Genomic DNA, 27,884 nt, shown 5'->3' on the forward strand with positions numbered 1-27,884 from the left:
AGAGCCTGGCCTCATTAACACTGGCTTTGACCACTAAGTCAGGGATCAGCAAACTATGGCCATAGGACAAATTCAGCCTGGCTCCCCTTTTTGTCCAATGAAATGGAGTTTTGTTGAAACACAGCCAAAGTGTGGGAATGACAAGATTGACTAGTTGTGTCAAAGACCATATGTCCTGCAAAGTTAAAAATACTATCTGGTCCAGGGGCACCTGGGTGGCTCAGTGGTTTGGGCTGCTGCCTTCGGCTCGGGTCATGATCTCAGGGTCCTGGGATCGAGCCCCGCATCGGGCTCTCTGCTCCGCAGGAAGCCTGCTTCCCTCTCTCTCTCTCTCTCTCTCTCTGCCTGCCTCTCTGCCTACTTGTGATCTCTGTCTGTCAAATAAATAAATAAAATCTTTAAAAAAATACTATCTGGTCTAGAAAAATTTTGCAGTAAGTTATTCACAGATTTAGAGGAGAATTGGTTAAAATTATTCATTCTGTCTCTAACCTCTTCTAGGGGTCACCACCAAACCAAAACAGGACCCCTCTTGGCTTAAATATGGTACTTCTGCAGATTGGAGTCAGGTTGCAATGCTGGTCTGTATTTGGTGCTAACAGTTTTTCATTTTGCAAACACCCATTATAAAAAGACGCTTGTGTTTTTCAGAACTCATTGGAAATTATAAACTAGTACTTGGTGCAATTTGGATTTGTGCTGTAACAACAACAACAAAAAAACCCCAAAACAAAAACCTTTTTGGAGGCTGCTTGGAAAAGTTTTACAGGACCATCATTTTTTATTCAGCCTACAAGAATGCTCAACTATTTATTTTTTTATTATTATTTTTTGGAACTCTCTTGTCCCCTTGGGTCTTATTGTTCTCATATATTTTTTTTAACTCATGAGTCAGAACCCTGCTACAATGAGAAAAACGTTTGGTCTCACAGGCCTTTGCTAGCGTGAGAGATGGCGATGAGGTGCAAAGATGTCACTGAACGAACTAAATATAGGCTCGGCAAGGCGCTCTCAGGCCAAGCCATTTGGCTTTAGATGGAGCTCTGCTACATGTCATAAGCCTCCTCCCCCTTTCTCTACCCTGTGTCTTTTGCACCACTCTGAGGAATCTTTCTCCTCAGGGTAGGGCTGATGAAATGTTCCTAAATTCCCTGAGGATACACGAAACTTCAGCTGCATGAACTCTTTCCTGGAGGAAGCAAGCTGGTTATGGTGACCAGGCAAGGGTCAGGACCCTCAAATTACCCTGTTAGAGCATGTTTTCTTCCTAGTTCTTAAGCTAATTTGCTATGCATTTGAGTGGCAACACTTAGCTAAGTGTGGATTTCAATTTGCTTCTTTGTACCTATGAATCAAACAGTATAGTTTACAGATTGAATAAAGGCATGTGCATTTTTAACGACAAGAAAATAATAACAGGACAGAGTCACTTGGGAGAGGGAGTGAACATTACTATATTTAAACCAAAAAGGAATTGGCCAGCTGATTTTAAACTTCCTTAGTTGTCTGAGGCTGGCTGGCTTAAATCTCCTTAATGGTCTATGTCAGAAGGTAGGAACCTAATTTCATGACCTTCTTGTGATTGATTCCCCACGTTCCTAAGCACAGAACCTAAATCCCATTCTGTAGGAGGAGAGATACCCCAGCAGAAGGGGAACATGAATCCTTGTTTTTCCTCTGACTCACTGAGTGACTGGAAAATTCTGATTACAAAACATGGAAAAGCAAAGTTTTCCCTTGAGAAACATCTCCTTGACAGTGTCTCTACCCATCCACACAACCTGTATGTGTTAACACTGCCTCCTTAAGAGGTAAAGAAGGCTGGGACCTCTACAACTCTGAGGGTAAGGGGAGCAGGCTGCAGACAGCTGGGGTAACCAACTTGGCTGTGAGCCTAACCTTTGTCATGGGTGACTGTATCGGTTAATCTGAGTGCAGCTGCTCTACCAGATAAACCTTGAAATCTCAGTAGCTCAGCTTTTACTCATGTAAGAACCCATTAGTGCTGGAAAGAGGGGTGGGGTGGGGAGTGGCATTTTTCTTTATGTAGTCTTTGGAGGACCCAAAAGAAGAGATGTTCTGCCATTTCAACACATGGTTTTCATAGATGTCCTTGATCTAGACATCCGGCCTACAGATGGAAGGACATGTGGGAGGTTTTTATGGCTCAGGCCTAGAAAGAGAGCACATAATTTCTGCCCCAAATCCAGTGCCAGATCTGAGTCACATGGCCTTGCAAGAAGTTCTGGGAAATGTAGTTTAGCTGTGTGCCCAGGAAAAAAGGCAAAACAATTTTGTGCACAAGTAACTAGTCTCTGTCACAGAGGCCAAAGCCTACTTCCCAGCATGGCTGGTAGTGATGCCAGGGTCTTGAAGTCAGATGATAAGTTATACCTATCTAAGAGAGTCTGCTTACTTTGAAGAGGCCAGTGGCAGGGACATGGAGAATTTCGTTTAGTCCCCTCAGGGATGGGAAGACAAGGCTTAGAAGAAGCAAGCAGGGTTTCATGGTGGAAGACCATAGCCACATGATCTGGGCCCAGACAGGCTTCAGTCCTGGGAGAAATCAGAATGATCTCAAGGAAACCCAAGATGGAAACTCAGTCATGATTCCTTAGCCAATGCAACAAAATAGAAGTTGTAGCCCAGGTTTTGGGTGGGTGCTCAGGGCCTGATACAAATGTATTGGGCATGCTATGGAAAATACAATTCTAGACCATACCATCTGGTGGAGTGGGGGGGTGTCTTTAGAGCTCTGCCAGACTCAGAGGAACGAACTCTGGAGGTGAGCAGGATAAAGGTCTTGTATTTCTTCGATTGGTTGCAGTTGAGGAATGTAGTTCCACACACCATTTCTCTCTTTGAATCTTGTGGAAATTGTGGTTGAGGCTCCAAGGTCTATTTCACTACGGCTCTAAACTCATCTTGGTTATTTCGTTCATTTTCCTAGCCAGGCTGTTTGACAGAGCCGAGAACCCCCATGTGAATCTGCAATTGCATAATTGATGAGAAAATATGAAATTACCAATCCCTTTGGTAGCCCTTGGGACCCACTCTGCACCTATGAGTAACACCCCTCTTAGCTGGGGCATTTCCCAGCACAGGATATGGAGATGCCTTGGATCTGTCCATTCCAGCTCAGTGACTGAGCTGGGTGACTACAGAATTTTAGCAAATCCCCCTCCCACTCAGTATGCCAGAGGCCCAGGAAGAATTGTTACAAGTAGGACATCAGTGTTAAGGCAAAAGTGGGAGGGATGGGCCAAGAGTCTGAGTACTATAGTTGCCTACCACCCTCCTTTCGGGTGGCTAGAGACAATGAAGCCAGAAGAGTGGGCTACTTCAGAAACCATGGAGGAGTTCCTGCCCAGAATTTCGGACTGCATACTAATTTTTGGAGGGATGGATCTGCAGCAGGCAAAGCTAGAGTATGTGGCTGATGGTTGAGAGCCAGCGAAGTTAGCTAGCATAAGTGGTTTAAAATCTGCTAGAACTAAGGGCTTTCCTTTTAGGTTTCTGTAAGCTTTGTTCTCTACACAAAAGTGGTAGAAAGGACAATCAAAAAGGTTTTACTTACACCTCATTTACTGCCAAACACTAGAGCCAAAACAATACTTGACATTACTTATACAGCCTTCCACCCTCAGTTACGCCATGGTGGTCAGCTCAGGACTAGCACTGCCCCCAAGTTGGTGTAGTAGAAAAGATGGAGATTTTACCATAGCCTTTCAGGTGAGTCTCTGCAGGATCAGGCCACCTGAGCAGATGTTAGCACCACTCTACCCACAACGCTTGGGCCTTTCAGTATCTGCGTCTCAGGGTCCAAGGGCTTTTTTAGAGAGCAGGGAAGGGAAACCTCTTTGTCTCACTCTACCCAGGCATAGGGCAGGCTGGAAGTACCAGGGAATTGACACCTGTCACTTCCACCCTGAGCCCTGGCAGCAGGCTTCAGACAACTTGGGAACTGGATATAAATGCCTTCTCTCTTGCCCCTTGGATGTGCATTGTTCCTCTGGTTTTATGTGTGCGTAAGCTAACCACAGTAGCTGACTCTTATAGCTGTCTTTCCTTCCCTGTATCACTTAGTATTTCCTGTTCTTCTTAAATAAATGATTTGCATGTGAATCTTTGTCTTAGGGTCTGCTTTGGGGAGAATGCAAAGACTCTAGTTTCCAGAAAATAGCCCGGGCTGCATGCAGGGGTAATTCCTATACTTCAAATAATGTTTTCTCAGGCAGATACTTTGAGATCATGTTGGAATTTAATCTCAAACTTTCCCCTTAGGTATCTCCCCCCCACCCTAGGTAATCTTGATTGACACAAGGTGATTCCCATTAGAATTTTCTTTTACTTTTTTGAGATCCAAAGAAGATTTATCTCCACATAAGTTACAGTAGTAGCCTAAAATTTTTGGTATTATCCTCAGTAAGAAATGTGCTCTATATTGCAACTCACTGCACACACATTCATAAAAGTAAACCAAGTCTTACTAAATTCATCCTATTACTTTTGCTGTGATCTACTTTAATATTTCTATCTTATCCTATCATCACCCATCCCATTCTATCCTATCAGATTTTATTCTATTCTCATTAAAAAAGGAAAGCTATTACCTACTAAAACAACTTTATAATTCTGTAATAGGTCAACACTCACAGTTTGAGAAACACTAGCTGAAGGAGACATATATTTTAAAACAGAGACTGACAAAACAGTATTCTTAAAGGAAGAAAGTTCAAGAAGGGGATTTACGGGCTATTATTCATTGTCCTTTAAGTTAACTATGTGGCCAACTTTGCTATTAGAACCCATCCTCTATCCCTAGAAGAAAGAAAAAAAAAATAAATTGTAGACACCAGGCTATTTGGCAAGAGGTGGAAATTTTTTCAGATATCCCCAGTTGAGTGAGAAGATACTCTGTTTCAAATGGAACAAATAGATGTTTGGAGGAAGTATCAGTTGAATATTGGGAGGAAATTGGGAGGCTCCTGAAGGTTTGGAACAGCACTACTGGGTTTGCACTTATTTTTAAGAATGGCTCTAGTGGGGCACCTGGGTGGCTCAGTTGGTTAAGCGACTGCCTTTGTCTTAGGTCATGACCCTGGAATCCCGGGATCAAGTCCTGCATTGGGTTCCCAGCTCCATGAGGAGTCTTCTTCTCCCTCTGACCTTCTCCCTTGTCATTCTCACTCTCATTCTCTCTATCAAATAAATAAATAAAATCTTAAGGAAAAAAAAAAAAAAAGAATGACTCTAGTGTGTTGACTGGATGGAAGAACCAGCAGCTGGGCACATGCAAGCTGTGTGCTCACTGTGATCTTATACATGTGTGGTTATTTCCAGATAGCTCCATGGGCTTACCAGAGGCTTATTTGGATGGGGACTCAGAATCAAGACAGTGAGCGGAAACACTGAACTCGAAGGTTAAGCCCTATGAGTGGGAGAAGGAAGAGTTCAAACCCCTCAACCATTCAGGGGAAGAATTCTGAAGGGAGAACAGTATTGTTATATTCTCTGTAAATTATAATTCTGTAGCACAAACAGAAGAATGTGTGTGCACATGTCTGTGTGCACATTTTTACCTTAGCAATGGTTAGTTAACTTTTGAAATACTGGGCTAAGAAATTCATACTTTGTGAATGCTCAGCTAGCACTTGAAAGAATATAACCAGCAATACTATTTTAACTTCATCTCCAATGAGCACAAGAAAGTTTGCTAGCTATCATAAGGGATGATACACTATTTTTTCATTGGTCAAATGAGTGGTAATCGAATTATGTGGATTAGCTAGAAATATAGTATAGGCACCACTGTCCTTGTATAAACAATAGGAAGTAAGACTCTAGAAAGAGCTTGGCTGTCTACCCCCTTCAAAGGGGTCTTCTGGAACCAGGGCTTTACCCAGGCTTTGCTTAACATCTCAACAGAGGATCTTGTGGCCTGACTTCTGACTACAACTTCAGATGAATTCTTCACCAGAGCACTGATACATGTTTGAGTGACCCTTTTATATCTGGTGTTGCTTAGGACTTCATTGTACTTATTGTCTCAGGTTATCTAGTAGTTTCTAGTAGTCTTGTTGTGAGTATTTGAACACATGGCTCCTTTGGTTTGAAATGTACTTTTAGTAAAACCCTTGGTAATAAGGTTGTGGGGGGGGATTATAATTCTCACTCGTTTATAGTCACTGGAAGTAACTGATATCTGCCAGAATAATCTAAAACTCATGAACAACCAAATTAGCTTACGTCAGTTCCCTAGATACATTCATTTGATCTAAGAAGCTTGTTTGAGGGTTGGAGAAAAACACTGGTTTTTGAACACTGCCTGGCAAGTGTCATTGGATTTGTCTCCAGCTCAGTCTTCATAGTTCTGTGGATATGGGGCTGTGACAAAGGATGAATCCAAAAGCCATGTCTCTATGTCCCCTATAAAAAATGTGGCATGGGCGGCAGCCCTGCTTCTTTGAGGCATAGTCATAAAGTGGGTAGCAGTATGATTTTTCTTCAAAACACAGGCTGTGAGTAATATTACATTTCTTTTCTTCCTGTAAATAAATTTAATGTGCTCCAGTCCCCCATTGGACCTGACTGGTGGAAAGGCCAAGCTCTGCCATGATGGGATGCTTCTTGGTATCATGTGAATGCCCAAAGCGTCTCTTGTATTTGGTCCCCAAAGAGGATGTGGTAGTGTTTAGAGAACTACTGTTCCTCAAGGATGGGGACTCTCCTGGGGCACTGGGGTCATTGCCAGGCTAGGAGCCCAGTACTGAGGATCCAGCCTCCTTAGGAACCCGAAGTAGCCATTCTCTTCTGAGGTTGTTACCTTTTAGGCCAGTGCATAGGGTCAGGGTAGAGGCTTCCAGTGCTTGTGGAGCCTACACACTTCTGTGCTGTCTCCCCTGTCTTGAAGGACACTCCCTAGATCACTTTCTGGTGTAGCTCCTTCTATTCCTTTTATTTCTGAGAGGATCTCATTTAGCCATTCTTCAGGGGACCTTTAGAAACACAGTGTGTGAAATCTCCTTCTTGGAAGTGTGGCTGGGAAATAATATGTCAGTATAGGGTTTTTCCTACAAACTTAGATCCTACAGTGTAACCCTTCTGTGCTGAGAGCCACATTCAATAATGTTGAAAAATGGGTGAGAGGAATAAGTACAGAATTGTCACTTGAATCAACCCAGAAAGCAAGATATAACCTTATAAGATATGAAACAGCAGAGAAAAAGTAGAAATAAAAGTGGAAGAATGTAATTTTTGATTTTTTGGGGGGGCACATATATATATCTTTACTATGCAAGGAAATGTATATTTAATTATTTGTTAATAACACAAGCATCATAGCTATGACAATCATTATTTAAAATACCACTTAATTCGGGGGATGCCTGAGTGGCTCAGTGGGTTAAAGCCTCTGCCTTCAGCTCAGGTCATGATCCCGGAGTCCTGGGATCGAGCCCCACATCGGGCTTTCTGCTTGGCCGGGAGACTGCTTCCCCCTTTCTCTCCGCCTGCCTCTCTGCTACTTGTGATCTTTGCCTGTCAAATAAACAAATTAAAAAAAAATCTTAAAAAAATAAATACCACTTAATTCAAGATGAATAACATATTTTAATAATAATCTGTATTTGCTTAGCATTATATATTTTCATGCGTGTGATCTCATTTGCTGTTAACTGCATTCTGGGAAGGCGACACAACAGATAGGAATTCCCCTTTTTTGTACCTAAGAAAAGTCAAGTGGTTTCCATGGTACTTGAGCTCCAAAGTCAGTCTGGTAGATAGTTGAGTAGGACTAGAACAGAGGTAGATTGCTTTTCTACTTAAGCACTCTGCCCTAAACTATAAAACTAGGAGTAAAAATATGGTTTATAGATGACTTATTCATGGCTGAGCAACATTCCATTGTATATGTGTATTATCTTCTTTATCCATTCATCTAAAAATGGACACAGGTTGCTTCCATATTTTGGCTATTGTAGATAACACAATAAACATAGAGGTGCATATATCTTTTTGAATTAGTGTTTTCATATTTTTGGGGTAAATAGCCAGTAGTGGAATTATTGGATCATATGGTAATTCTGTTTTTATTTTTTTGAGGGACCTCCATACTGTTTTCCACAGTGGCTGCACCAGTTTGCATTCCTACCAACAGTGTATGAGATTTCCTTTTTCTCTACATCCTGTCAACACTTGCTGTTTCTTGTGTTTTTTATTTTCTCCATTCTAACAGGTGTGAAATGATATCTCTTTGTGGTTTTGATTTGCATTTCCCTGATGATGAGTGATGTCAAGCATCTCTTCATGTGGCTATTGGCCATCTCTATGTGTTCTTTGAAGAAATGTCTATTCATGTCTTCTACCCAATTTTAAATTGATTATTTTGAGTTGAGTTGTGTAAGTTCTTCAATATATTTTGGATATTAACCCTTTATCAGATATATCATTTGTAAATATCTTCTCCAATTTAGTAGGTTGCCTTTTTGTTTTGTTGTCTCCTTTGCTGTTCAGAAGCTTGTTATTTTGATGTAATACCAATAGTTATTTTTGGTTTTATTTCCCTTGCCTCAGGAGACATATCTAGAAAAATTGTTGGTAAGACTGATGTCAGAGAAATTACTGCCTATGTTCCAGTTCCTTCCTTCCTTCCTTCCTTCCTTCCTTCCTTCCTTCCTTCCTTCCTTCCTTCCTTTCTTTCTTTCTTTCTTTCTTTCTTTCTTTCTTTCTTTCTTTCTTTTTCTTTCTTTTGCATGTAGCTGTCTAGTTTTCCCAACATCATTTGTTGAAGAGAATCTCTTTTTCCCATTGCATATTCTTGCCTCCTTTGTCAAAGATTAATTGACCATATAATTGTGGGTTTATTTCTGGGCTCTCTGTTCTACTCTATTGATTTATGCATTTGTTTTTGTGCCAGTACCATACAGTTTTGATTACTATAGCTTTCTAGTATATCTTGAAATCAGGGATTGTGATACCACCAGTTTTGTTCTTTTTCAAGATTGATTTGGTTATTTGAGTTTTTCTGTGGTTCTAAACAAATTTTAGGATTATTTGTTCTAGTTCTGTGAAAAGGGCTGTTGCTATTTCGGTAGGGATTGCATTAAGTCTGTAGATTGCTTTGGGGAGTATTGAGTGCATCAGTGACAATGAAGCATATCTTTGAAATTAGCCACAAAAGGCTTTCCTCACAAAATCCATGAATGACTAAATTCTCTCTTTCTTAACACCACATACTTAACCCAGCTGAGCCAAGAGGTATTAAATGCTCCTGGAATTCTGAAGATGAGAGCTTTTGGAAGAATGTAGGTTTATGGAGAGTTCATTTAGGTATGTTTCATTCAGAAATATTTAAATTGTAGCTACTATTTAAACTACCACCTGTGGTTCAAATTGAAATTAAATGTAATTAAAACAATAGCCACATTTCAAAATAGCCACATATGACTGATGGCTGTTACTGGACAGTGCAGATACAGTTTCTTAAAGGAATAATATTTCTTTAAGAGCTTTCCACTCATTATAATAGAAATAGAACATTTCTATAATCACAGAAAGTTCTGTTGGACAACACTGCTTCATAGTTACAAAGATGTAAAGGGATCAGACTTGGCCCCTCTATTTTTAAGAACTTATAATTATTATATGCCTATAGCAGAACTTAGAATATATCACAGCAAATTTTACAACAGAGTTATCAGTTCAGTTGAGCAGATATTTATTGTGATAGTCACTATACTAAACTCTGTGGACACAGTGGTGGCTAAAAATTGGTCTCTGCCTCATAGTATTTTACAGTTCAGTGAAGATATGAGTAAAATGTCTCAAGTCCTTGAGGACCAGAGCAGCTCTCTCTGCCTGGGAAAGTTATGAGAGGAAAACACAATTATGTTTATTTATTCTGTCTTTCTTATCCATGTAGATGAATAACACAGAAAATACTTTAACAACTGTATTATGTAATAAGCAATTATTATAATTTTGCATTGACATTCCAAAACACTGAGCTCTCTTTGCTCTATTCTACAAATGAGCTTGGACCATACAGTGGGAACCATGACAACTCCCAAATTTGCTGGCAACATTATTCGTAATGCAGGAAGTTAGACCTCATGCCAGTGATACTTCTCCTTGCCTTCTCCTGTTCCCTCCCCATCACCATGGGTCAGGTGCAATAGATATTTGTATTTAATAATAATCTCACAGTTGTAAGTGGTCAGCAGTGATCTTTTATTGAAACTTTCAGCAGCAGCTGTTTTATGTCTCTTCCCCCTTTATTATGTCTTATTTAAATTCCATAAATAATGAAATAGTTGTGTCATTTACAGTAAGATAACTCCTCATTTAATTTGTGGATAATGGCTAAATATTAACTGTATTTTCCAAGACTCATATGAAAGAGGCATCTATTCATTGGCTGAATTCTGGAAGGGGGTGAAGGGAAGTTCTTCATTGCCATCTAGGACTGGCGCCAAGGATTTAACCCTCATGTTCTTTTCTCACAGGCATTAATGTTACTTTATAGAGAGAAAGTTGGGAAGAGAAGGGAAGCACATTGCTGTGAAGATAGAAGTATATTTCAAGCTGATTTATTCCCTTATTTTAGTGACTTTGGGTAGTTACTTCTTTTTATCCATGCCTGTATTTCTGCCTCTACAGTTGATACTGATACAGCTTTTGTTGTACTTGCTGTTTGTTTTGAAATCCTTGTAATCTTAATTGCTAAAGAGAGATCTGGCAGCCTGAACTTTCAGAAAATCTGGATTTATATCTTGCTCCACCAGTCACTAACCAAGTGATCCTAGGTAAGTCATTTATCCTTGGTGTTTCATTCTTTGTATATATAAAATGGGGTTATGAGTACACTTTTTTCTTATGGGAATACAGGAAGACAGAGATGTGAAAGGGTTTGGAAGATTAGAGTTTTATGGAGATTGACATTATAATGGACATGTTTGCCAGTTTGCCATTCACATCCCTATTGCTGATTAGCTTCTCTTTCCTTCCACAATTCCTTGAATGGACAGCCTTTGAAACCAAGCTACTACCCCTGACTGGGCCAGAGTGGACATCAAATGTAGGAGGAGCCATTGTATTATCTAGTCTGAGCAAATCAGATGCCTCTCTTGAGTCTACAGAGATACAGAAATGGAAGTCAGATGATGATTGATCTTTAAGTAAATGGTCAGGTAGACTTTGGGCATTTTGACTCAGTCCATATTGATGAGCACCAGAAGAGATATGGTTGGATGAAGACAGGCAAAAGAATGGCTTAAATGCATTAAGAAAAGCAGGTAGATGACCCTGAGGCACTAGAAAGAATGAAATAAGATAATGGAATGAGGGGTTGCCTGAAACTTTCTAATTTCCATGAGATCTGGGTCTGTTTTAGTCATTTTCACATTTTTATTTGCATTATAGTCTAATAAAGTAGGAAACAACAAAGCTTCTAGCTCGAGAGTTGAGTCAGTTATAAGACTTATCCATACTCACAGCTGGTTCTAAGATTGATTGAGGATTTGATTATAGGTTCCTGCTTCTAAATTCAAAGTTTTTTCTGTTGCAGGCGTGGCTTATTATTTGCATTCATTATTGCTTAAGGTTGAAATAAGGAAATCTAAAGAAATTGTTCTAGTCCAGTATAGATACTGAAGACTGATATTTTATTTGTAAATTGCATGGACAATATTTGACATCATCCTAGATATGTGTTCTAATGCCAAAAACCTCACTGTTAAATTTATTTTCTCCTCTGGAATATAGATGACACTACTAGTTTTTTCCTAGTCATCCTACTCAAATCATTACTCATTTCTGTTAGAACCAGAGTGTGAGAGTTTGCAAGGCAATCATATATTTAATTGGTGTGTACTCATGGTTTTGACAGACATTTTCTGACTGGTCAACCCCTCAGTTGAGCCTGCATCTTCAAAAAATATTATTAGAACATATTTAGTGATAATCACAAAAGCAAGCATCATTTCATTTAAGATCTAAGTTTGTATATAAAAATGTATTATTTCATCAACAAGTCATTCAATGGTTTTCAAATTTTCTTAGTGATGGATTATTTTATCAAACAAAATATGCTAAAAACTGATGTGAAAAGAAATCACAGAGGAGTTTGCCTGTCTGAAGACAGTGGTGGATGTTATTCTTCTCATCTCTACCACTAACCTCTGTCATCTTAGAGAACCCAGTCAAACACTTCTAGATTCTATAGAGCACAGTTTCAAAGCCATCATATTAAACTATTAAATTTATTGTAAATAATTTTAATTTTTACAAAAAAGCTATTTTCTTAGCATAAAAATGGCAAAATATTAATTCCATTTTGGAGTTTCCTTCATTATTGCTTTTAATGAGATTCCCTGAAGACAAAGGCCTTCATCTCACCATTCTTTGTCTTATCTTTCTATTCCCTGTTTCACCAAATAGTTGTTCCATAAATGCCTATTGAAGGAACAATGTGAACTATTATATGAATAGAATCGTGGGTTAGGAAACACATTATCTTCATGACTTCTAACCATTTAGTGTTCTTTTTTTCTTTCCCCTTAATAACACATAATGCTATTGTAATACTGCCAAATGGTATTCTACTTTTTGAATTTCTCCCAAGGATGGAGTGGATTTCTACATAAAGAAGAGCTTTGGAAATAATATCATGGGTGTTAAACTTGCTGAGTAACCTTGAGTAAGTTATTTAACTCCAATGAGCTTCTATATTCTGATCTCAAAGACAGAGCAATTGTATCCTTTTGACCTAGATTGTAGCACATAAGCAATATGGCTATTGTAGGGGTACCATTTGTGAAATGCTTAGTACATTGCTTGGCATACTTTATATGTTCAATATATGGAAGCTATTTTTATTTTGAGGTCAATATAAGAAACAATGAAGTAAAGAAGAAAACCACTGTGAAAATGTAAAATCAATATCAAGCCAAATTACATCCATCAATGTGAGCATTGTGCTGTACATTTCACAGTGCTCACTTGTGTTATAGAGTTGACAGAACTTTCTATTCAGAGTTGGCAGGTAACTAAATCTCACCTTTTTGAGGTGGTTATGCAATGTGATGAAGGATTAAAGAAATAACCTCTTAAAAAGGACTTTGACTAATGGCTGGAATAGTTACTATCTCATTAAAAGTTGGCAAGATATTAATAAAAATGAAGAAGGGGGGGCACCTGGGTGGCTCAATGGGTTAAGCTGCTGCCTTAGGCTCAGGTCATGATCTCGGGGTCCTGGGATCAAGTCCCGAGTCGGCTCTCTGCTCAGTGGGGAGCCTGCTTCCCTCTCTCTCTCTCTCTCTCTCTCTCTGCCTGCTTTTCTGCCTACTTGTGATCTCTCTCTGTCAAATAAGTAAATAATATCTTTTAAAAAAATGAAGAAGAGTAGATTTCGCTCCAAAATGTGTTTGCCCATTCATAAGTGGCTCAGGTAGGCAGATGTTGTCTTTTTTATTTTTTTGATTGCCTTCTACCTGTTGCAAGCACCTCATACTTTATGCTAGTTTTCATATATTTTTCAGTTGTTCTTTTGAAGTACTAGTTAGGTGTAGAGTAAACAGTTCAACATTCTGTAGCATCAAATCACTCATTCAACTTAATTTTATTTGCTTCCCCATGTCTCAAGTCTCCCTATTCCTCTCTCATCACACACACACACACACCCACACACACACTCCCTCTTCCTCACTTGTAGCTTCCTAGCTCTGTGGAATTTTGTGTGACTCATCACATAGTGAAATTGATGAAGTCAACAGCTGCTGGAAAGTCAACTTTTTCCTTAGTAACTGTCAACATGTGTTTGCTATTATTCAATTAAGAAAAATACATATTTCAAATATCCATGATAGTTTTTTGCTAAAATTTTCCTTGGTGAAACTCATATTTTTTCATATCAAAATGTATAAATGGGTACAGTAGGGAAAGTTTTGATGGGAAGAAAAAATCATGGAGAAATAAAGTGGAAGAGAAGAACAAATGATGTGTATGTTGTTGGTAATGCTGTAATTTATATCAGAATGTGTTTAGTGACTTTCTTCATGACACTATTTTTTAAAAAAATAATTTATTTAGTTATTTGAGAGAGATCACAAGTAGGCAGAGAGGCAGGCAGAGAGAGAGGGGGAAGCAGGCTCCCCTCCTCCTGTTTGACTGCCTTCAAACTGAGACATTAGTTCCTTCACTGCCTTTGGACATGAACTAAAACACCAGCTTTTCCTGGGTCTTGAGCTTGCCAGCAGCTTTAAAACAGGAATTACACCATTGACACTCTCCTGGGTCTCCAGCTTGTCAACTCACCCTGCATATTCAAGACTTGTTAGTCCCCATAAATCATGTGAACCAATTTCTTAAAATGAATCTCCTTATCTATATGTATATGTCTTTATATAGCTTTTAATATTATTTATATATACCAGTATATTTTCAAATATGAAGAATCAATATATTTATTATTGGTTCTGCTTCTCTCTAGAACCCTGACTAATACAGAAGTTCTGAATGTAAGCTTAGCCAAGGCCAAAAATAAACTGTGACTGAAATACACCTCTTAAAAAAAAAAAAATCCCAGTTAAGACATAGCAAATTTCAAAGCATTAGCCCCTGGATGTGTCCCTTACCAAATGAGAATATTAATATCCATCACACAAAGTTGTTGGGGGCTCAAATTAGATGACACATAGGGTGGTTGGGGAAATAGATTAAATAGATGATGGAGATTAAGGAGTGCACTTGTTGTGATTAACACTGGGTGTTATATGCAGGTGTAAATCACCTGAAACTAAAATTACATTGTATATTAACTTATTGGAATTTAAATAAAAACTTAAATAAAGCATTGGGTAAACTGTTAAATAAATTCTTATTAATTATAACTTTTATCTGAGGTAACATGCATGGTGATGGCCTTAGAACAAAGATCACACCTAATCCCACTTTGCAATAACTGACAAGTGTAAGACCATTACCTCCCACAACTGCATACACACACTATGTACGTGCTTACCACACACAAACACAGACACTGACATACACACCAGTTCTGGGGTAAAATAATGAAGCTGACTGTTGAACTGTTAAACATTTTTATTGTGCAGGGTTGTAACCTTTACAGGACATGCAAGATAAAAAAGTGTAAAATATATCAGTAAGCGTATAAAATTTCAGCAATCTTTTGGACCAGCAATTGATTTGCATGAGGGAATAGAACAGACATGTCTTGGGATACACAGTTTACAGATTGAATCACACAGCAATTTCCCAAGTGATTTTTGTCATATAAAGATAAAAATATCTTTACACTTATGAAGTATGCAAATATACTATATTTTCAGTTATGTACACAGTTTAAAAGTAAAACTATGTCCACGCCAGTGTCTGTTTTAAATGCAAAACTTAAACGTAGGTAACAGGTTGATAATTAAAGTGTCAGGAAATCTAGAAGAGATGAAAAATAAAATCAAGCAGAGTTCCAATAGGTGTATGAAAATAAAAATAAAAGCATATAACTGAAGGTTAAAAGTAATGTCCCCAAGGTCAGACTCTTAATATGAGCAGGAGGAATAAAAAGCTTTTAGATGTACCAGGCAGCTTTCTGTATGACTCAGGTTTACAGGTGAAATTCCTCAGTTTGAGTTCAGAAGAATTTGAATTTATTCCAGCAAAATTACCTCAATCTTTTATTACTGCCTCCTCCCCATCTTCTTTCTGAGCAAAGTGATGCTTGGATTAGGTCCAAAGCTCCTGGCAGGGGGAGGGGCTGTGTATCACAGCATAACAGACAGTTACAAGTGCTTTACTTTGAAGGGGGTCACATTTGCAACAACTCTGACAGTCTCACAATGGCCTCCATTTTATGAGCCCTTCCCCGGAGGCCCACTGATCAGCTGAAAAGGGAACACAATGTTCAGCCACTAAACCACCCCAGTGATGGATTAGTTTGGAGTCAGGAAAGCGTGATTATTCTTGAAAATAAACGAAGCTGAATAGACATGCTGACCTCATTCAGCTGATGAGAGGCAGGGAAAGTTGGCTTCCACTCCTGCCAGCCCAGAGAGGGCTCAGTCCCATTTGTCCACCTTAATTTGTTTCATGGGGTTGATGTACACCATACTTGATATAGATAAAGATGCTGCGTAATCAAGTGCAGACGTGAACTTCATCCAACTCTGTTTCTGAGAGCTAGAAAGGAGCATGGAGAATGGGTTTTCTAATTTTGGTCTTCAGGAAGGCTGCTGGACCTAATGAAAGTTGATGAGTTGGACCCTATTTGAAAAGGAAAATGTGAAGAACAGGAAGGCACTTAGGTCTCATTATCTATATAACAAATATTCAGGCACAGAAAGAATCACAGGTTAAAATTTCAAGAAGTGTAAGGCATTAGTTGGAATACGTGAGTGCAGATTATATTTTCTAACCTGATAAAGATCACTAGATCCAGTTGGATCATTAAAGTGAATGGCAATGGTCTATTAATGCTTCAGATGGTGGGGGAAGAGTTTGCTTAAAACCTGCCCACATACCTGTACACTTAATGGCCTTAGCCAGGAATTCTTCCCTTACCATAAAATGATCAACATTTTAGAATAGGCACTTGAGGTTGTTTGTTCTTTTTTTTTTTTTTTCCCTCCTCAGTTCTTCATATTTCTCTCAAGTTACCTTTCAACAATAGGTCCATATCTCAGCCAATAAAACAATGGTCCACATGCAAATAAGAATGTAAGGAAAAAAATTTTAAATGGGTTTAAAAAATCAAGACCACCAAAAAAAAAAAATAGATGAAATAGCTCAGAAGACACAAATAATGTTATGAAAACTGAGTGATTTCTTTGTTCTGAACCAAGAAAATTCATTCATATACTGTTGCTGTACCAGCAACTTAGAACTTGAAATTGGCACCAAGAAAATTGAAAGGAAAAAAAAAAGAATCAGGCATACTTCTATCCTTAAAATGTCATTTATATTTCTTTCTGCATGTTGATGCGAATACTGCTGAATATTTTGCCAACAGCCTCAAAGAACGGGTCACAGAAGGTGTGGACGTAGATGGAATACACACGGCTGACGCACTGAATCTCAATCAGGAAACTCTTAATGCACGGTACAACTGCCCAGATGTGCAGGAAAGAAAGAATGGCAAAGTAAATGCCCCAGATGAGTGCCATTGGGATGCCAAAGAGGGCAGACAGCAAGCGGTAAAACCAGTATTTTGTCACAGTGAAGGTGGTGAAGCTGGCCTTCCAGATGCCATCAAAACTGTGTGTTCCTTCTGGTTCTGCTATCACATCTTCAAAATCAATCTAAAAGGAAGAAGAGACAGAATGTGAGCTTACAATAGAAGAAAAGAGGAAAAAAACACTACTGAGTATCCATAAATACATATTAGCTTTAATGTACGGGTTCTGTGTGAGATGCTTGAAAGTACTCAGCAGCATCAACATGACTCTGAACTTGCTGGAAACAGGTATTTGGGCTTCACCTGGACCTTCCTTACAGCATCTCTGGGGGTGGAATCCAGGAGAATTTCTAACATGTTCTCCACATGTTTCTTTAAACTTCCTGCATTTAAGTAAAACCTGGCAACATGGATAAATAGACGAGGCGCTCAGTGAAATGTAAATGACATGACCTAAGCTAATTGTATTCCAACACAACTACACAAACAGTGTTGAGGGGTAGTTAGTGCATAGTTGATTGCTGACTCTTCGAACACTCCACTGGTAGATTTTCTTCAGCAAATTAGATCACTGTGAGCTGTGAGGACTCAAGAAGTCTTCATGGGGTGGTGGAACTTGGGAAGGGCTTGGAAAATGGGGTATGATTTGGAGAAGAAGAAAGAGGGTACTTTGGAAATGGTGTGAGCAAGATCCCAGGAACAAGGAAGGGTGATACAGTGAGTCTCACAGGCAGCGAGACCTGTGTGGGCACAGCTAGTAAGACTGATTGAAGCCAGTCTCAATTTTATTTTGCATACAGTGGAAGGTCTATTGAAGATAGTAGAGTGGGGGAATGCAGCCACACTCAATGTGGTCATTTATCAAGCTGAATTTGACAGCAGTGTATAGGCTGGAGAAAAGAAACTCAAGGCAAAGAGACTGTTGTTAACATATCCCAGGTTTGGTGCCGGGCCCAAACTGGAATTGTGGCCAGGAAAAAGAAAATGAAAGAATGAATTTCAGGGATGTTAAAGGAAGACCCCACAGGATTTGGTTACTTCAAGATTAGAGAGAGAGAAAAGCCTAAGATGAGCTTTGAGATTCTGATTTGCTAGCTAAGGAAAGCCGAGGTGACATTAACAGCAAGAAGGAAGTTAGAAAGGAAGGCAGTTAAAAACATGTTAAAGGAGAGCATCATTTTTGAATTAAACGAACAGAGTAAAGTTTTGAATAAAGACAGATACAAATATCAGTGGTCCACACCAGTGAATCCTGTAGTAGTCCCTTTGGGTGGCCATAAGGAAGTAATCAAATAAATGAATTTGCAGTACAAAGCAGTTAACAGTAACCAAGTGCTTCTCCATGCATTGTCTCTATATGATCTGGGGTTTCAAACCAATCTGAGAAGGTGGGTTGTTATCCCTTTACAAAAGAAGATACAGACGTTCAGAGAGGTGAAGGTGACTTGCTAACAGGAAGCAAACAGCAATGGTGGGACCAGAATGCAAACTTGACACATTTCCCTAGAGCATTCTCTTACGCAGTAACTGCTACCTAAACAATGAATTCACAGGAGCTTTTATCTCTCTAGAAGGATTTATACAATCTCAACAGAAGCACGGGATTAAAAAAATTACCAATAGAACAGTAGGACAGAACCAGCTCATCTGCTTGGCAAAGGCAGCTATATGAAGGGATATAATGTAGTTTGAAATCCAGACAAGTTGATGACTGCCAACATCATCAGGAATCCAGGCAAGCTCAGGATTAGGGGATGAAGCCTTGGGTGACTGTGGAGCTTCTCAGTGCCAGGATGCCACCTTCGATTCAACACAATAAAACCTCTTTTGGAAAAAGTACATGATGCTTATTAATAATTAAAAGTTTATTTTCTAGAACATTCTGTTTCTTGATCTATTGTCCAATGCCTTAATAAGGTAATATGTAAAAAATGGTATTTCTGCTATTATGTTTCATTTGCATGATGATTGTAATTTTATTTACATATGCTTTATTTACATAATTAACTTCATTTTTTAAACAGATTTATTGTCATTCCAACTCTTTTCTTTGCCTATTTAGATCTAGACTCAGAGAAAAACATTTACTTGTGTGTTTTAAAAGGTTGCATGAAATATGTGGCAAGTCAGATCAATCCTTTAATGATATTTCTGTGCACTTTACTTAATTGTCCACTATGGGGTTTTGTACTGACACTGTATTTTCCCAAAGCTATTAAGAATAAAAGCCTGTGGCTTTTCTTCATCCAATTTCAAGATACCCAATAGTGTTTTTTTTTTTTATAAGATGACCTTATTTTGTAAAAATATTTGGTGAAGCCAAAAGTAATACACTAGAGCAGACAAAAGAAGAGCAGTCATGGTCCATGAATGCCCTATAATGGGAACATTCAGAGTGCACAATGGGAGAGGGTACCTCACTTTTATTAAAAAATAAAGGTAGTCTACTATCAAAGAAGGGAAAGGAGCACATTATTGGAGTTAGGGTATTCCTACCTCTTTACAAAGCAGAACGTGAATTATGCCTGCCTTGAGATGCATTTCCTAGGGAGGGATAGTTACTAACATTTGTTGACTTGCTATTATGATCAGACACTGTTCTCATTTAACTCACATCAACTCTTCATAGATTATTCCCACTTTACAGGAAAAATTCAAGGTTCAGAAATGTTAATAAATTGTCCAGATAGATAAGAGGTGGATTTGAGTTTTGAATCTGGTCTGAAAGATACTGACTCTTTCTTCAATACCACATCACTTTAGAAAAATATTTTTCAAATTTTCTCCAAGACAATTTTACTATTTCAGAAAAACCATATTAACAAAAAAGAATTTGCTGAATTTTACTTTTCTTGTAATAGTAAGAATTCTCAAAACATGGTCTCTAAGGACAATGTTGCAATGAGGTTATGTATATCACATATACAATTTGGTCCTTAATGAAGATTTTTGGACATATGGATGTGGGTGAGATTTCTTGATAACAACTTTATTTTTTTAAGCATAACTATAAATGCATTTTTTCAACAAACATATTGGAAATTCTTAACTGCCTTCAAGTAAATTTAGAGCAGGTCTCTAGGGGTGGACAAAACATGACGAAAATAACATGTTACATAAATATATTCAGTTAGTTGGTTGCTGTTTTAGTCCTGAAAATTTAAGATGGCTAGTGATTACTAAAAGTATAGCCCATTAGATGCAGCTGAGCAAAAGAAAGTAAGGCATGTAAAGGAAACACTTTGGAACCAGAAATAAAGCTTACTTTCTACTTCCATTTCTGTAACAGTAATAGTAGTAGGTTTTTATGAATAGTATAGGACATAATTTATATAATGTGCTTAACATGGGTATAAAGCATTACAATATAGTAAATGCTCAATAAATAGTAGCATTAAAAATTCCTTGCTGTGGATGACTAAGCTTTTTAATTGAGAATTTTAATAGAAACTATCAACCACAAAGCACCAGTGGCTCAAAAGAACTAATTTCCATCTGTAACAATCTTCACCACAATTCTCTGAGATGCATGACATTATTTCTATTTTATAGATGAGGGTGGTGTTTGAAGTTAAAAAATTGCTCAAGGTTATACAAATGTTAAGTGGCAAAGCTGAAACTTGTTCAATCTGAAGTGTGAGCTCATTTTGTTTTTGTATACCTGGGGTTATAAACCCCTATAATAGTCATACTTGCTTAATTTTGACCCACATAGATATACTTCCTAAAACATTCCCATTTTAATTATTAAAGGAATTACTGTTGATAGGGTTTCCATTTTAAGTTAGAACATCTAGTAACTAGGACGTTTTGGATTTTTGGTACTGATTGTATTTTCTTGGCTCTGCACCATGTGTTCTCACAATCCTGGGCACTCAGCCAAGAACTCTCACTCTAACTGGCAGAGGAAGGAAACTGAGGCACAGAAGGTTTAAAATGGGCCAGACATTCTCAAGGTCCCAAATGAACCAGTGGAAAAGCTGAAATTAGAACTCTAACTTCTTGATTCACAGGCCTAGGTCTAGCTCTTTGCTCATCACTGTATCTTTAGGAACTTTTATCTTTCTTACCATATCCCTTCTCCATTTACCCCAATCATATCTTCAGGTCTCCTGTAAGTCTCTCATTACCTTCTAAGGCATTGACTTGAAGGTTATTTCTACTTGAGGTTAGAAGAAATGTCCTTTTTATAGTATGAATGTGAACATTTCTGAATATCTACCTGGGGTGAAGAAAACAGGAAGGAATATTCTAAAAAAAAAAAAAATCTTCATTTCACATTTTGATATATATCGGTAATGCACTGAACTCAACAGAGTTCTGCTAGATAATCAGTCATTCCATATAGCGTTAGGTCAGAATTCCCCATCACCTAAAGCACAGTTGATTCAGCATTTTCTTAGATGTTTAAAGCTAAAGGAATCCTTAGAAATTAATGGCCAAGGTTGTCAGATGACTGGATCTAAGGGTACCTTCCCAGGTATGGCAGACACAGGATTAGAATTCAGGCTTAGGAACTCTACTGGGCTCTTCTGCGCCTGTCTGCTACACATCCCCTGTCAGTCTAACTGCTGTAGCTGCTGCAAAAGACAGACAGGTTTGCATTGGAACTTGAACATCATCTTGCTCTCAAGAGGTCCCATAGGGCTATTGCTGAGTAAGTGATGGTGCCTCTCTCTGACAATCCCCAGTGTGTTCATTGTTCACATCCATCATTGGCTGATTTATCCCTCATTAAAACTATTATGCTGAGTGAAATAAGTCAAGCAGAGAGAGTCAATTATCATATGGTTTCACTTATTTGTGGAGCATAACAAATAGCATGGAGGACATGGGGAGTTAGAGAGGAGAAGGGAGTTGGGGGAAATTGGAAGGGGAGGTGAACCATGAGAGACTATGGACTCTGAAAAACAATCTGAGGGTTTTGAAGGGGTGGGGGGTGGGAGGTTGGGGTACTAGGTGGTGGGTATTATAAAGGGCACGAATTGCATGGAGCACTGGGTGTGGTGAAAAATAATGAATACTGTTATGCTGAAAATAAAAAATAAATTAAAAAAAAAAAAAAAAACTATCACTCTGGAGTCCCATTTCTTCAGGAACTTATTCCTCTTACTCCTTAATGAGTATGTCTTACCTAGACAGGAACTTTATCTGCTCACTTAGATTTGGAGCAGAAGAAGAATTAGAGATTTGATTTAAAACAAAAACAAACACCAAGAGACGCAGGTGTCATTTATTTTCTTAAAATAAGATGCCTCAGAGGAGGTTGACCTGCGTCTGCAAGAATTGATTTTCTGTTCTGTAATCCATGGAACAAGTTGCCCTTCTGGCAAGAATCCTTATGCAGACCTCAAGATCAAAGGCATGAATGTATTTCAGTGATATTTCTATGTCTTAATAGATGCTTTATAAGGAATCAACAGTTTATATTACTAGATTTTTATAAATGACATTAAATTCCTTTATGCAGCATTGACTTATGATGCTATAATTTCAGAAACATAAATCAACAAAAATCTAGCAACAGACATCAAGAAAAGCAGTATGTCTTGTGTTTTGATAATACTTTACTAAGGTAATAAATCTAAGAAGGTTTCATCTTGTTAAAAGTATGCCATAACCATACTTAAAACATTTTTTATATGTGCACAGGATTAATAAAATACAGTGTCATTTGTTTGTTTGTTTGTTTTTGTTTTTTGGGTTTTTTGTTTGTTTTCAGGGTCATTTTTTTGTCCTAAAATCTGGACATTTTATTTCTGAAGTAGAAAATTTAAAGTACATTTAGAATCTCAAAGAATATGAAGCTTGAATATTCTGTTTATATGTGGTAATATCTTTTTAGACTCTTAGTAGAAATTGTGAATGTATTAGATATATAGAACACATAACTAACAATATACAAGGTGTTTACTGAAACCTTGTGTGTTGTCTGCCCAGCATCCACAGAATCCTGATTTATTCAGGTAATGGAAATAATCCTTTGATCTCACAGATAAGTTAGGTTGGTTTAGACTTGCTAGGAGAGTGTTAGTCTCCTTGGCAAGAGATTTGTTTAAGGAAGACATGTGGCTCAGTTCTCCCTAAATGGAAGTCGGCTGGGTGGGACTTCCAGGAAAACTTTATCTTCCTTATGAAAAGAGACAGAGGTGCTTGATTTAGCCCTTTTCCCTTTTATCCTGCTTAAATTATGAATACATAATTTAATTATGAATACATAATCCCTTGATGTAGGGAAGTCATCATGTGACAAGGAGGTGACATGCATGTTTTAAAGGCCAAGAATATAAAAGATATTGCTTTTGCCATTGTCAACCTATAAAAACAATGCCAGTAGCTGGCCATCTCTGGGCTTCTTGGGTAACACATATATACACTTATTTTTAAGCCACAGCTATTCAAATTTTCAGTTACCTATAGCAATGTATCTTTTTAGCACTAGTAGACTCTATTCCCAGAATATGCTCCTAACCTGTATCACAAAATGTTTGCTTTACATTAACATTTAATTTTAGGAAAGCATAACTAGGATGATAAATTAACTATGAAAGAGACAAACATATTTGTGATAAGTAACATCTAAGAGGGCTCCCAGTGATTCCTTCTCCCCTATTTCCTATATTCCCCTTCACTGTGGGCTGGAGTTAGAGATGTGGTTCTAAATAATAAAACATGGCAAGAGTGATGGGGTGTTACTTCCAAAATTAGGTTACAAAAGAGTGTGGCATCTGCCTTGCTTCCTTTCTTACTCTCACGTTTGCTTACCCTGCTAGAAGCCAGTGCCATATTGTGAGTTGCCTTATGGAGAGGTCTGTGTATAAGGAACTGAGCGGGACAGGGCACTGGCCAACAATCATTGAGAAATTGAGGCCCTTGGTCCAACAGCTTGGGAGGAACTGAATTCTGCTACCAGCCATGTGAGTGTGCTTGGAAGTAGGTCCTTTCCCGGTTGAGCCTTGAAATGATTCTAGCTCTGATACCTTGGTTGCAGCCTTGAGAGGCCCTGAGCCAGAATTACTAAGCTAAGCCACACTTGGAATTCTGACATACCACAAGATAATAAACGTTTGTTGTTACAGGCCACTGAATTTTGGGGTAAATTGTTAATGCCACCAGGAATAATTAAAACTATCCCCAAACAAACCACCTTTATTTTGATTATCATTTCTTATTTTCTTTTTTTTTCAAGGTATTGAAAAAAGGTATTTTTTTCAAGGTATTTTTCAAGGTATTTTTTTCTTGTGTTCTATTTCATTTCTCTTCTCTGTTAGATAATTCAATTCTCATTTATAGAAAATTATATACAATGGATGTATATAAATATCTTGGTCAATCTCTATTACAAAACTATTATCCTCAGGACTGCACAAAAACAGACACATAGATCAGTAGAATAGAATAGAGAACCCAGAATAGGACCCTCAAATCTATGGTCAACTAATCTTTGACAAAGCAGGAAAGAATATCCAATGGAAAAAAAGATAGTTTCTTCAACAAATGGTATTGGGAAAATTGGACATCCACATGCAGAAAAATGAAACTGGACCATTTCTTTACATCATATTCAAAAATAGACTCAAAATGGATGAAAGACCTCAGTGTGAGACAGGAATCCATCAAAATCCTAGAGGAGAACACAGCCAGCAAACTTTGTGACCTCAGCCACAACAACTTCTTATTGGACATGTCTCCAAGGACAAGGGAAACAAAGGCAAAAATGAACTATTGGGACTTCATTTCTCACAGCAAAGGAAACAGTTGACAAAACCAAAGACAACCAAAAGAATGGGAGAAGACATTTGCAGATGTCTTATCAGATAAAGGGCTAGTATCAAAAATCTATAAAGAACTTATCAAACTCAAACCCAAAGAACAAATAATCCAATCAAGAAATGGTCAGAAGACATGAACTGACATTTCTCCAGAGAAGACGTACAAACGGCCAGTAGACACATGAAAAAATACTCAACATCACTCAGCATCAGGGAAATACAAATCAAAATCACCATGAGATACTATCTCACACCTGTCAGATGACAGATGTTGGTAAAAATGTCGAGAAAGTGGAACCCTCTTATACAGTTGGTGGGAATGCAAGCTGGTGCAGCCACTCTGGAAAACAGTATGGAGTTTCCTCCAAAAGTTGAAAATAGAGCAACCCTATGACCCAGCAATTGTACTACTGGGTATTTACCCCAAAGATACAAATATAGTGATCTGAAGGGTCATGTGCACCCCAACTTTATAGCAGCAATGTCCACAATAGTCAAACTAAGGAAAGAGCACAGATGTCCATCGACAGATGAATGGATAAAGAAGTGGTGTGTTGTGTATATAAAGGAATATTACTCAGCCATCAAAAGGATGAAATATTGCCATTTGCAGTGACATGGATGGAACTAGAGGGTGTTATGCTAAGTGAAATCAATCAGAGAAAGACAATTATGATCTCACTCACATGTGGAATTTGAGGATCAAAACAAGATCATAGGAAAAGGGAGGGAAAAATAAAATAAGATGAAATCAGAGAGGGAGACAAACTATAAGAGACTCTTAATCATAGGAAACAAACTGAAGTTGCTGGAGGGGAGGGAGGTGATGGGATGGGGTGACTGGGTGATGGGCATTAAGGAGGGAATGTGATGTAATGAGCACTGGGTATAATATAAGACTGATGAATCACTGACCTCTACCTCAAAAACTAAGAATATATTAGATGTTAATTCATTGAATTTATATAAACAACAACAACAACAACAAAATAAATATCCTAGACTTCAGTCTTGGGGAAAAATTCAGAAATATATGAAAAGTAAAGAGCATTTTCAACTTTCTTCAATTCACGTCAAACACAATGTTAGAAAAGTTTTAGGCTACTTATGGTGCAATCATTCATTTACCTTAAAGTGGCTTGGATTTATAATATTACCAAAGACTAAGGGCCAGCTCCATATAGGAGGCCCATCACCAATTATGGACTCTTGCACTTAATACTTATGAGTGAACTAGTACAGGGGTCCCAGTTCCTAGGGGTTCTCAGAATGGACCATGTGGCAAAGGAATCAGCTGGGGAGGGTGCTTGTTAAAATGCAAAACTCAGCCCCATTTTATTCTCAGATCAGATTCTCTGGATCTGGGGAATCTGTATTTTTATTTTATTTTTATTTTTACTTTTTAAAAATATTTTATTTATTTATTTGATAGACAGAGATCGCAAGTAGACAGAGAGGCAGGCAGAGAGAGAAGAGGAAGCAGGCTCCCTGCTGAGCAGAGAGCCTGATGTGGGGCTTGATCCCACGACCCTGGGATCATGACGTGAGCTGAAGGCAGAGGCTTTAACTCACTGAGCCACCCAGGTGCCCCGAATCTGTATTTTTAACAAGATTTCTCCTCTTTTCTCATGCAAAAGACTAAATCAGAGTTATGCCTGCACCTTTGGATCTAGTAAGAACTCCTTTTTGTCTATGCTACTCTTTTCCCTCCATGCCTTGAGGCCCTGGTTTGCTTCCTGCTTCTCTCTGGAAGCTCCTCATATGCTGGATGGCATCTGGATGTTGGTGGATAATGAATGGAAATTCCCTCTGAAAAGCTTTTCCTAATTTAAACCTATTAAATATGTATTATTGGACAAGGATGAATGACTTATTTATTATGAAAACACACTAACTGGCAATAGAAATCCTGATTTATTTTCGATTCTAAACCCAGTATAAGCAAAAGTATATTTAAAAATATCAAATATGTACTTCTAAAATGTTCACATATGTACCAAACCCAGTCATCCAGAAAGAAAGTTTAGACTAATTGCAAGCTCCCTTCACTGTTCTCACACATATTTCCAACATGTTGAGTAGCTTTTGAAGTCAACAGAATAAATGTGCATGAATGTGTGGGCGTAGAGAGGGTTGAGAACTAGCACAATTAAATGTTACCAGAACACAGGAACTTTTCCCTAATGTCAGTGTGTTTTCTCAGGGGCAAGGGCCAATACCCATGTGTTTACTGGGCCAAATTAGCACCACTGAGGGAAAATACTGCAGTGTTCTTGCAGCACCAACTAAAAAGAGGAGGCCTGGATTGTGTGAATGCCTGCAATTACTTGGATTCCCAGAGGATCCCTACGTAGCCCTAAGAAAAATGTAAACCTGGAGCGGGAACACTGAGGTGATTTGGGCTGCCTTGGGGTGGGAGGTACTAGGCAACTTCACCTTGCATAAGAACACAGGTTTGCTTCCTGGGGGAGGAGGGGAGATAGATGTCTGTTACTAATGCGGGTTTCAAGCTGGAAGAGGATAAAATGGGGGTATTTATCTACCTCTCTGAGTGAGAGGAGAGGGTTGGGGTGCAAGGGGAGGAATTCAGAGGAAATCTGCCATCTCTGACCTGGGCTCTAGCTGGGACCCTTGAGTCTCTTCCTTTAGACGGACCTTCCTCTTTCTGCCTTCCAAACATTACAGAAGCCTCAGAATAATGATACTTCATATTTATAGTGCCCAACTTCACGCATCTACTTCTCTTTATAAACTTGTAAAGTTCTAGGTTATCTTCATAATAAGAATGGAAAGTTGTCTTTCATTTTCCCACTAAGAAGAGGTCACTTTACTATAAATGCCTGGATCAAACTAGGACTTAAGGGAGGTCTGGGTCTGTTGCACCCATCTTGGTATCTTCCATGATACCTAATAGTACTATGCAC

At 38.4% G+C, this 27,884-nt stretch overlaps 2 protein-coding genes across 4 annotated transcripts in view; one reads left to right on the forward strand and one right to left on the reverse strand.

Moving 5' to 3' along the window:
- Positions 1-27,884, forward strand: part of LOC309845795 (uncharacterized protein) — a gene marked incomplete at its 5' end in the record, with an annotated part of 286,217 nt that overhangs the window by 97,948 nt on the left and 160,385 nt on the right. The gene's annotated exons all lie outside the window — the stretch shown is intronic.
- The window catches only part of CAV1 (caveolin 1), a 36,188-nt gene continuing 23,385 nt past the window's right edge, over positions 15,082-27,884 (reverse strand). For all 3 annotated transcript variants that reach the window (XM_082692469.1, XM_082692470.1, XM_082692472.1), the window contains exon 3: positions 15,082-17,312. In XM_082692469.1, the coding sequence (XP_082548595.1) occupies positions 16,971-17,312 (342 nt within the window). In that variant the 3' untranslated portion in view covers positions 15,082-16,970. The remainder of the gene's footprint in view (positions 17,313-27,884) is intronic.

This window comes from Mustela nivalis, assembly GCF_964662115.1.
Source record: "Mustela nivalis genome assembly, chromosome: 12".
Lineage (NCBI taxonomy): Eukaryota > Metazoa > Chordata > Mammalia > Carnivora > Mustelidae > Mustela > Mustela nivalis.